Source organism: Mustela nigripes, chromosome 2 (genome assembly GCF_022355385.1).
Source record: "Mustela nigripes isolate SB6536 chromosome 2, MUSNIG.SB6536, whole genome shotgun sequence".
NCBI classification, from domain to species: domain Eukaryota; kingdom Metazoa; phylum Chordata; class Mammalia; order Carnivora; family Mustelidae; genus Mustela; species Mustela nigripes.
In genome coordinates, this window is record NC_081558.1 from 75,906,872 (window position 1) to 75,916,904 (window position 10,033).

General features: G+C 50.5%; 1 protein-coding gene across 2 annotated transcripts; it reads left to right on the forward strand.

Annotated features, from left to right (window-relative positions):
• The first annotated feature begins 3,052 nt into the window (after window positions 1-3,052).
• EOMES (eomesodermin) lies at window positions 3,053-9,586 on the forward strand. Of its 2 annotated transcripts, none has more exons than XM_059390808.1 (6): window positions 3,053-4,298; window positions 5,279-5,433; window positions 6,093-6,214; window positions 6,651-6,809; window positions 6,897-6,958; window positions 7,727-9,586. In XM_059390808.1, exons 1-6 carry the CDS (start codon window positions 3,415-3,417, stop codon window positions 8,463-8,465), a joined length of 2,121 nt encoding a protein of 706 aa, XP_059246791.1. In that variant the 5' UTR covers window positions 3,053-3,414; the 3' UTR covers window positions 8,466-9,586. The 2 variants fall into 2 exon arrangements, with proteins under 2 accessions (XP_059246791.1, XP_059246792.1); XM_059390809.1 differs by having other exon boundaries at window positions 7,784-9,586.
• The last annotated feature ends 447 nt before the right edge of the window (window positions 9,587-10,033 follow it).

A 10,033-nucleotide genomic window follows, 5' to 3' on the forward strand; every position in this document is an offset into this window, starting at 1 on the left:
GGGCTGGAGTTCCAAGGGGTCTCCACGTTTCCTCCCCAGTGTTGATGTTTTTGTTCAATGTATTCCAATACACTGTCAGTTGAGCCACATAAAACCAGGCACCTTTCAATAAATGTCTCATTTGGATTTCATGAAGCTTGGGGTGTAATTGAAATCAAACAGCAAGCAGGCTGGAAGGGGCTGTTATTTACCCACCCAATCTAAGGAGGGTGCTGCCTGACATGTTCAGGGAAGCCAGTGCTTAGCTTTCTTCTCTGTTCCTATTTCTGGAAAAGAGTGCTTAGATTTTAAAGTTTGGCTAGGATACATGAAAATATTTTTTATGTCTCTTTCCCTGATTATAAGTAAAATGGAGCCAGCAAAAGAAAATCCATTCTAAGTAGGAAATCACAGATTTGCTCATCTATAACTCTCCAGGCATTTAGACTAGTATATTCCATGTATAATAATAATAATAATAATAATAATGCAGTTAGTCAATCAATACAGGAAAAATCATTCAATGAGGATTTTTTATCTCTCTGTTGTCAGAAAAAAAATCATCTTTAGTTGAAACGCTGCTCTTCATTATGTTAAAAAAAAAAAGAATTTGTTACTTAAAAATGTAATATAAATCATGTATATGTCTTCCATGTTCCCAAAATGCCAGGTCTCAGAGCAGTTTTGTACAGCCCGAATTTTGATTCTCTTTGAATTCCTCTTTATTTCCTCATCTGTAAAATGTGTTAAAGTTTGGGTCAAATTCTAGAAATTCTGGAGAGGTGGGGAGATGTAAACTGCAATTTCCTGCCCCAGGAGTCAACACTAATCTGGATCACGCATATCGTGTATATATTTAATAATAAAGTAGCCCTCAGAATGAACCCACGCGTTTTCAAGAGCTTGCTCTGGGGCTGGAATAAAATCAGCCCTTTCTGATGTGGCGCGGGGGACAGCTGGCCCGCGTTATTTGCGCCAGAGTGGGTCGGAACGATGCCTGTTGCCTGCTATGGCACTTTGCCACGCGCAGAGCTTCCCTGGTCGCCTCGAAAGCAATTTGATGGTACACGGAGGCCCGCTTTCTGTGATAAAGCGCAAAACCGATACATACCCTCAGCCACCCTATCTCCAAATAATGTGAGATTCCATCTCACCCCTACTTTTTCCTCAAACAGCCTGCAGCTCCGGTCAAGCCTAACGCGGAGGAGCACACGAGTAGTAACCAGGTCCCCCAAATCTGAGTTACGTCGCCAAACTGCCCCGACCGCACAGTCCCTTCCTTTCCTGTTCTCCAGTCCCCTTCACGGAATCTCCACTTTGAAAATCATGAAGTTTTCAAACACACAAAGTACTTTAAAAATTCAGTTCAAGACTTTCCTGGGTCAAAATAAAACAAAAGCCGGGAGGTGGGAGTGGTCGGTGGGGTGCTCGGAGCAGAGAGCCACGCCAAACCCGAACTCAACTAGCAGGACGAGATGCTAGGGGCGCTGGGCTGAGTGCGCTCTGGGCCAGCTTTCCAGGGATCTGTTCCTGGACTGCTCTGCCCAGGACCTGCGGGATCACCGCCCCGGCCCACTCTCTGAATGTGCTGCCTCCCCACGGGCTGTGTCCTGACCCTGAAAACCTTCTCATTCCCCCTGTTTTCCCCCCCCCCCCCCAAAACTGGTAAATTCCCTGGAGCTTCCGACTGTATTACGGACCGTCTCGCTCTCTCTAACCCAGACGTGCAGCTGTTGGTTTGTGCTGCTGTGGTTTGAACCTGGCTTGGAAGGCTTCGAGCCATTCTGCACTGGCGTGTGCGCGCTCAAGAAATCCGGAGGCCGCCTCATCTGTTGTGGGCTAAGAGTTTCCCGTGTGATCGTGTTCGGTTGGGGAAGCAGAGTCCCAACATCTCAGCCGGAAAATGCGCTCCCGGAGCGATTACAAGCCGCGTCTGTAATTGCTTATTAACAGCGAATATTCATGCTCTTCCTTATCCGCAATGAAATGTGCCTCCCCCCTTTTCGGTAAAAAAAACAATAAAATAAGACGGCACCGCTCTTGACTCCACGGTCTGCGGAAACGCAAGGGAGAAACAAGCAGCTGGGGCAAAAGGGCTTAATTCGATATCAAACTGATTATTTCACTAATTATTCTACCTTCTGTGTTGCGCCGCAGAGAAGAGGCGCAGGGAATCTCAACCGCACTGCTGCTGGAGAACCTTTGTTTCTTGGTGCCAGGCCCCACTGAAGGTGGTGTGTGGGACGGAGGGGGTCCGGGATGCAGGGAAACTGAGCTGCGGTGGATTTTAAACTGTGGAGAGTAAAAGCGATTGCCTCCTGAAAGCAGGCGTGTTGGCGCGAGGGTGAGGGTGTCCCCAGTACCTCACCCCACCAGGGCTTCGGACTCAAGCTGGTCCTCAAGGATGGCAATGTGCTCCCGCCGACCCTGGAATCCCAAAAGCCGAGCTCAAGGTCGCGCACCCTTCCCAATGAGTAAATGAGTGGGACGGAACAAAATGGGGTTCCTGTGTGTTGAAGGCCTGGGAGCCTTCCTCCTTCGAGAGGAAAGTGTGCCTGAAGCTACAGCCCCCGATGAGGAAAGAGACCTCGCTTCGGCCTGGCCTCTCTCCGACTCTCCCCAGATCCCCACCCTCAGGGACGGGTGCCTTCCTTCAAACCTTCAGCTTGCAGAGCCTTTCTCGAGCCAGCCTCTAAACCCTGCTCCCGCCTCCGCATCCTCCTCTGAGATGGCTTCTGTGGCAGGACTGAACCCCGCTACGGAGACCCCAAATCCTTTCCCCCTAAACCCCAGCAAAATACGGACATCAGGACTGATTCTCATAGTAGGACAGAGTCTCAAAAAAAAAAAAAAAAAAAAAAGACTAAAGGAAAAGAAAGTCGCAGTCGACATGATCCAATTAGTAAATGCCTAATTGAATTAGTGTCACCTCCATCAGCCAATAGGAGAGTCCCCGGGCTGTGGGCCCGCGAAGCCCCTCCCTGGCCGCACATATATAAAGCAGCCAATGACAGCCCGCAAGTTTCCAAGTGGTCAACTTGACCCACGCTTTGGCAGTCGAGAAGGGCAGAAAGGCTAGCGCTGGTGGGTGGATGGGGACAGAGATCTAAATCCTCTTCTTCCTGGGTGTGAGTGCGGAGGAGGACGGGGGTCCAGAAAGGCAAGAAAGACGGGAAGGGAAAAGAGTGCTTTTCGGTCCATTGCCACCTCCTGCCTTGAAACCCAGTGCGCTTTCCTCGCGGAAAGGACGCTGGGTTCAGGGCGCGCCAGTGCGCGCCTTAGTGGCCCGCGTGCGGCCAGGTGGGTAGCCCCAGCACCGGAGGAAGGGGAAGTTACCTTCCCCTCGGAAGAGGGCGCTGGCTCCCCCATCCTGCCTTTATATTAAGGCCGCGGGAGGAGAGGAAGCAGCCAGCTGCCGTCTGCGCTTTGCAAAGCATGCAGTTAGGGGAGCAGCTCTTGGTGAGCTCGGTGAACCTGCCCGGCGCGCACTTCTACCCGCTGGAGAGTGCGCGAGGCGGAGGCAGCGGGAGCGCAGGCCACCTCCCTGGCGCGGCCCCCTCGCCTCAGAGGCTGGACTTAGACAAAGCGCCCAAGAAGTTCCCCGGCAGCCTCTCGTGCGAGACTGGGAGCGGGGAAGCCACAGCCGCCAGCGCGGGGGCCCCCGCGGCCATGCTCAGTGACGCCGACGCCGGGGACGCCTTCGCCAGCGCCGCGGCAGTGGCCAAGCCCGGGCCCCCGGACGGCCGCAAGGGCTCCCCCTGCGGGGAGGAGGAGCTGCCCTCAGCCGCCGCCGCGGCCGCCGCCGCTGCCGCCGCGGCCGCAGCCACCGCGCGCTACTCCATGGACAGCCTGAGCTCGGAGCGCTACTACCTCCAGTCCCCCGGGCCTCAGGGCTCCGAGCTGGCCGCGCCCTGCTCGCTCTTTCCCTACCAGGCGACGGCCGGGGCGCCCCACGGATCTGTCTACCCTACTCCCAACGGGGCGCGCTACCCCTACGGCTCCATGCTGCCCCCCGGCGGCTTCCCCGCGGCTGTGTGCCCACCTGGGAGGGCACAGTTCGGCCCCGGAGCCGGCGCTAGTAGCGGAGCGGGCGCCGGCGGCGGCGGCGGGGCAGGCGGCCCGGGGGCCTATCAGTACAGCCAGGGGGCTCCGCTCTATGGGCCGTACCCTGGGGCGGCAGCTGCGGGGTCCTGCGGAGGATTGGGGGGACTGGGGGTTCCTGGTTCCGGCTTCCGTGCCCACGTCTACCTGTGCAACCGGCCTCTGTGGCTCAAATTCCACCGCCACCAAACCGAGATGATCATTACGAAACAGGGCAGGTGAGCGCAGCGCGGAGGGGCCCCGAGGTGAATGACAGTTGAATGACTGTGTGGGGAAGGCCGGGGGTGAGGGAGCTGGGCCCGTTCTCTCCACGATTTGCTTGAAAAGTGTTTTTCCGCGCGCATCTCCAATCCGGTGTCCCTCCCGGTCCGCGCACCGGCTTGTGCACGGTCCCGATGTTAGAGCTGTTCCTCCTCCCCTCCGGTCACCCTCACCTGGACTGGCGAGAAGGAGGCGGAAATGGAAATTGGGGCTTGTCCACAAAGCTGGATTTACTAGATCCGCCCGCTCTGCATACCGAGCTGGTCCCTGCATACCGGAGAGGAGCCGCGGGTGGGTTAAGGCGCAAAGGTTGGTTTCCTGAGCGCAATAGATGGGCTCCCGCAGTTTTTGGCGCCTCAGTCTCCACTGGGGGTCTCGGGTAGATGGCCATCGGAGGGTGGGTTGGTCTGGGTAGTTGGTTAGGCAGGCCCTGGAGCCAGACCTGGTGCGGTTCGGGACTTGAGAAAGTTCTGATACCTATCCAACTGCTAACAGCGGGTACAACTGGGGAAAGAGAAGGGTGGGAGCTGGGAGAGGGGCGCTCAGGAGAACTTTTAGCCTGACAATTTAAGAATTTAAACGCAAACAACTGCACGTTGTTTGTTCTCCGGTACTTAAACGTAGAAAAACGAATGATTTTTAACGTCCTGGAAGAAAAAGGACTTGATTGAGAAGAGGGTGCGGTGGCATTTCAATTTGGGAAATACTGACTTTGGGGCAAATTGTTTCAGAAAAAAAGATGTTCCCGGAGTTGACAACTCAAGTATTTTGCAGAGTAAGGTCACTTTTTGGACTGGTATTCTGTTCTTTCTGTAGGCTTTTCAATGTCCCACTCCGACCTACCGGCCCCAAGGTGCCGGCAAACCTGGTCTGCTGCGGGCCTGCTCTCGGGTATCTGGGTTTAAATCGCTTATCCTGCTTCTGTTCCCCTGCCCAGGCGCATGTTTCCTTTCTTGAGCTTCAACATAAACGGACTCAATCCCACGGCCCACTACAATGTGTTTGTAGAGGTGGTGCTGGCGGACCCCAACCACTGGCGATTCCAGGGGGGCAAGTGGGTGACCTGCGGCAAAGCGGACAATAACATGCAGGGTGAGGAGAGAGGAGGCCCAGGAAGGGAGGGGAGGGTGGTGAACTCTTGATTCTGAAAACTCACATTTAAATCGAGCACTTGCCCCTCATCTGGGGCCTAGAGGTATTAGTATGAGTTCCTTGATGTTGATGGTTGGAATCAGGGAGAGGGGGGGAGAATTGCCAAGTCAGATTTCTTGCCTAGGAATATAAACTTTGGTATTTTAATCATGACCCTACCTCTCCCCGCCCTCCCCCACCTTTCCTACTAAATGCTCCTGGGTGGAAAGGGCTGCTGACACTCCAAACTTCACTTGAGAAAGCCTTCCTCAAGGCTGGGTCTACCCTTGAAAACCCAACCACTTTGCATCCGCTGTTCCCCTTCCGGCTTTAGAAGGCCCCCAAATTGACCTTCAAGAGACATTTCCTGGTGGCTCCTTTTATGTATTTTGAGGTAGCATTAAGATGACTGCCTTGTCCAAGGAAGGCGCCCAAAGTACAGGGGCCCTGGGAGGGCTGTTAGTGCAGTCTAGGTGGAGAGCGAACTCTGGGGAGATTTGTGCCTGAAGACTAACTCTTAAATCTTTGCCCAAAAGTGACAGACATTCATCCCTCCCCTGTGTCCATGTGTAATCAGCCCTATCTGCTTGGGTTTTGTGTTTTGTTTCATTTTCTCTTAGGCAACAAAATGTATGTTCACCCAGAGTCTCCTAATACTGGTTCCCACTGGATGAGACAGGAGATTTCCTTTGGGAAATTAAAACTCACCAATAACAAAGGCGCAAATAACAACAACACCCAGGTAGAGTGACAGAGGATGGGGTGGCTTCCGGCCATAGATCTCTTTTCCTAACAAGTTTCCATACTCTTCACTGTATTTGTGATATCTGCAGTTGTTACCTGTTTGCTCACCTAGTTCTAACCTTTTTTTTTTCTTTTGACCTCTCTCATTGTCGTAGATTTCAGTTAACAGTGAGTTGACTATTAGGAGAAGAAATACTAAAGTCTTTGGGGGACTTAGAAAACACAGAGGAAGGAGTGTTTGTCAAACAAGCACACCCAGCCAGCTAGGTTTTAAGGTTCAAAAGCAACAATGATAAGATCTTAAAAATGGCTCTAGAAAAAGGTAACTGTCAGTGGGAAATCAGGGGTCCCATTCCAAAACAAGTAGTTTGTCAAGATTTACCTCTAAGAGACTTTGTTTGGATTCGGCAGCTCTTTTTCTCTACCATTTCCAGATGATAGTGTTGCAGTCTTTACACAAGTACCAACCGCGACTGCATATTGTTGAGGTGACAGAGGACGGCGTGGAAGACCTGAACGAGCCCTCAAAGACTCAGACCTTTACCTTCTCCGAAACGCAGTTCATTGCAGTGACTGCCTACCAGAACACCGATGTGAGTGTCACACGTGTCCCAAGACTCTACAGCTAGGTCCAGCATGATAAAGCACTCAACGACTGACTCTTTTTCTCCCTTCTCTAGATAACTCAACTAAAGATTGATCATAACCCCTTTGCAAAAGGCTTCAGAGACAACTATGATTCGTAAGTGCAGCTTTTATTCACATTTGCGTGGTCATCTTTGAACAGGACATACCTCACCAGACACTTCCGAGAAAACATTCTAGAACGAGCTTTCACATTTGTTGGGGATTTTCACCTATTTTTATTTTTGCATTTTTTCCCCTTGGCTAATCTTGCTTTAGAATTTTCACAGAAGGGCTTTGTTACTTTCTAAAGCAAGGTGAAGGGCTAAAAAATGAGGAGCTATTTTTTTTTTTAACATTTGAGGGGAGATTTGAAATTTTCATAATCTGCATTTATATACATTCCTTTTCATTTGATCCAATTTTTGTATCCTCTGAGAAATAGGTATTACTCCCCCTCTTTTATTATTATTATTATTTTTACATAAGAAAAACCTAAAACTAAGAGGATGTAATTTTCACAACATTAAACAGCAAGGCCCCACAAGACCACTTACAAGTGGGATTTCTACCACCACAGCCAGCATTCCTTCCACGACACCGAGAAGGAGAGCTGTTCTGCTGTTCAAGTACTAAGACTTGCGAAGGTGGATTTTTCTATAGCTTAAATACTTAGTGCTTGGGAGGAAACTTTTTCTGTATGAGCCAAGTGTTAGCTGAAATGGGCCAGGGCATCTCCTACCTCTCTCCCTCCACTCCAGCATATCAGCATGCCCAGTAGAACCCACTACGTGGTGAGCCTTTTTGATTTCTGGGAGGTGGTTATTTGGGAACAACATTAGGTTTTTTTTTTTTTTTTTTTTAAGTGTTTCTCTTTATATTGTAGCATGTACACCGCTTCAGAAAATGACAGGTTAACTCCATCTCCCACGGATTCTCCTAGATCCCATCAGATTGTCCCTGGAGGTCGGTACGGCGTTCAGTCCTTCTTCCCGGAGCCCTTTGTCAACACTTTACCTCAAGCCCGATATTATAATGGCGAGAGAACCGTGCCACAGACCAACGGCCTCCTTTCACCCCAACAGAGCGAAGAGGTGGCCAACCCTCCCCAGAGGTGGCTTGTCACGCCTGTTCAGCAACCTGGGACCAACAAACTAGACATCGGTTCCTATGAGTCTGAATACACTTCCAGCACCTTGCTCCCATATGGTATTAAATCCTTGCCCCTCCAGACGTCCCACGCCCTGGGCTATTACCCTGACCCAACCTTCCCTGCCATGGCAGGGTGGGGAGGTCGAGGCTCTTACCAGAGGAAGATGGCAGCTGGACTCCCATGGACCTCCAGAACAAGCCCCCCTGTGTTCTCTGAAGATCAACTCTCCAAAGAGAAAGTCAAAGAAGAAATTAGCTCTTCTTGGATAGAGACCCCCCCTTCCATCAAGTCTCTGGATTCCAATGATTCGGGGGTATACACCAGTGCTTGTAAGCGACGGCGGCTGTCTCCTAGCACCTCTAGTAATGAAAATTCTCCCTCCATAAAGTGTGAGGACATTAATGCTGAAGAGTACAGTAAAGACACCTCCAAAGGCATGGGGGGCTATTACGCTTTTTACACAACTCCCTAAAGAGTTATTTTAACTTCGTCAGAATGAGCTAACTTTTTGCAGATGGACTTGGTGGTGTTTTTTGTTGTCTTCTTTGCCTAGGTTTGCCAAAAAGACGTTTGCATTGCACCTCGATGCATCCCGTTTTGTGCAATCCTCTAAAAGAAGGTGCCAAAGCTTTTTGATTGCTGCAGGTAACGGAAACAAGCCTCGCATTTTTTTTTCTTTTTTAAATAAAATTAATGAAGGACTTTAAGCATTTTAAAAGTTGACGGTTATTCAAGGTTCTGGATTTATTTATTGGAGGCACTAAACATTCAGAGAATCAGGCTTTGAAGATTCCAGTGCTGAGCGCTAGCCAATGAGTTGAAAGCTTTGGTTCTCATTCCTATGTGTAAATCTGTAAGCAAAGAGAATCCCAGAGTGGCCAGGTGTTTTGCCTCTGGAGGAGAAGGGCTGGGCCTTAAGCTTCAACAGGGGACTTTTTGCTGTTACTTTCTGCTAGGGACAAAAGATAGCTAGGCCTGGGAAGTGAGAAAAACCGTATGTGATGGTGCTGGCTTTACCTGACTTTGATTCCTCCTAGGCTTTTGAAGCAAGCCATGTTTGGCCCTAGTTTGGGACTGTTTCACCGGCTAGGCCTCTGCGGCAGGCTGGGGTGGCTGGTAGGACTCAGGAGAGGGCAGGCGAGGGAGTCGCCAAAAAGGAAAAAAAAGAGAATTTTAAAGTGTACAGTTTTGTGTGTGCTTAGATACACTGTAGAATACTGTGGGATATATTGTACAAATAGTCTACTTCTGTGTCTGAGATGATGAAAATTGGTGCTTTGGCTTTGTCAAGAATTCGCAGATCACCTGACAGCAGGGCCGGGGGGTGGGGAATAGGTTCTCTCATCATCCCGGATATTGGGGAATATTCTGTTTACTTCTTAGATAGTTAAGAATGTATTCAGCTACTCTGTACTAACTTGAAACGTGTGTAAGGAAAACTCCTCTATTTCACCCTCCTTCTTTGCCATCCCCACTACCCAGCTCGGTAATGTGAAGAACTGAAAACCTGATGCCACAGCTCCTATAGGCTTTTTAGAGATCTTGGGTTTTTATGTACAGTCTTAAGTCATTTTTAATAAATGTGGTTCATTAAGGGAACAGGTATAGCTCTGTCTTCTGTACTTGGAGTTGTAATCTTTGTGTTAAAGATCTTACTTTGCTTCCCTCTCCACCCTTCACCAGCATGAACACCGAGTCCCCCTACCTACCCCCACCCCCTTCCCACCCCCACCCTCAGGCTCTAGAATCTGTGAGTGGACGCTGTAGTCTTGAGGGGGTGGGGTTGCTTTTGTTTATCTTCTTTTTTTCTTGAAGATGAATGGGTTTATTTCCTCACCCCACTGCGAAGTCTGGACAATGGGTATTGGGCCGGTGGGGGTGGGGGAGAGGGGAGATTGCAGAGATGCAGAATTGCCTATGCTAGGCTTAAGCCGGCCTGGGAAACCTCAGACCCCAGCCCTTGGATTCCGGGCCCTGCCTCGGCCCGTGACCACTTCGTTCTCTGGGCTTTTTCCTAGGCTATCTGGGGGCCACCCATCC

Coding starts and splice junctions, on each gene's coding strand:
- EOMES (XM_059390808.1), top strand. CDS start 3,415: ATGCAGTTAGGGGAGCAGCTCTTGGTGAGCTCGGTGAACCTGCCCGGC. Junction 4,299..5,278: donor ATCATTACGAAACAGGGCAG/GTGAGCGCAGCG, acceptor TCCCCTGCCCAG/GCGCATGTTTCCTTTCTTGA. Junction 6,810..6,896: donor CTGCCTACCAGAACACCGAT/GTGAGTGTCACA, acceptor TCCCTTCTCTAG/ATAACTCAACTAAAGATTGA.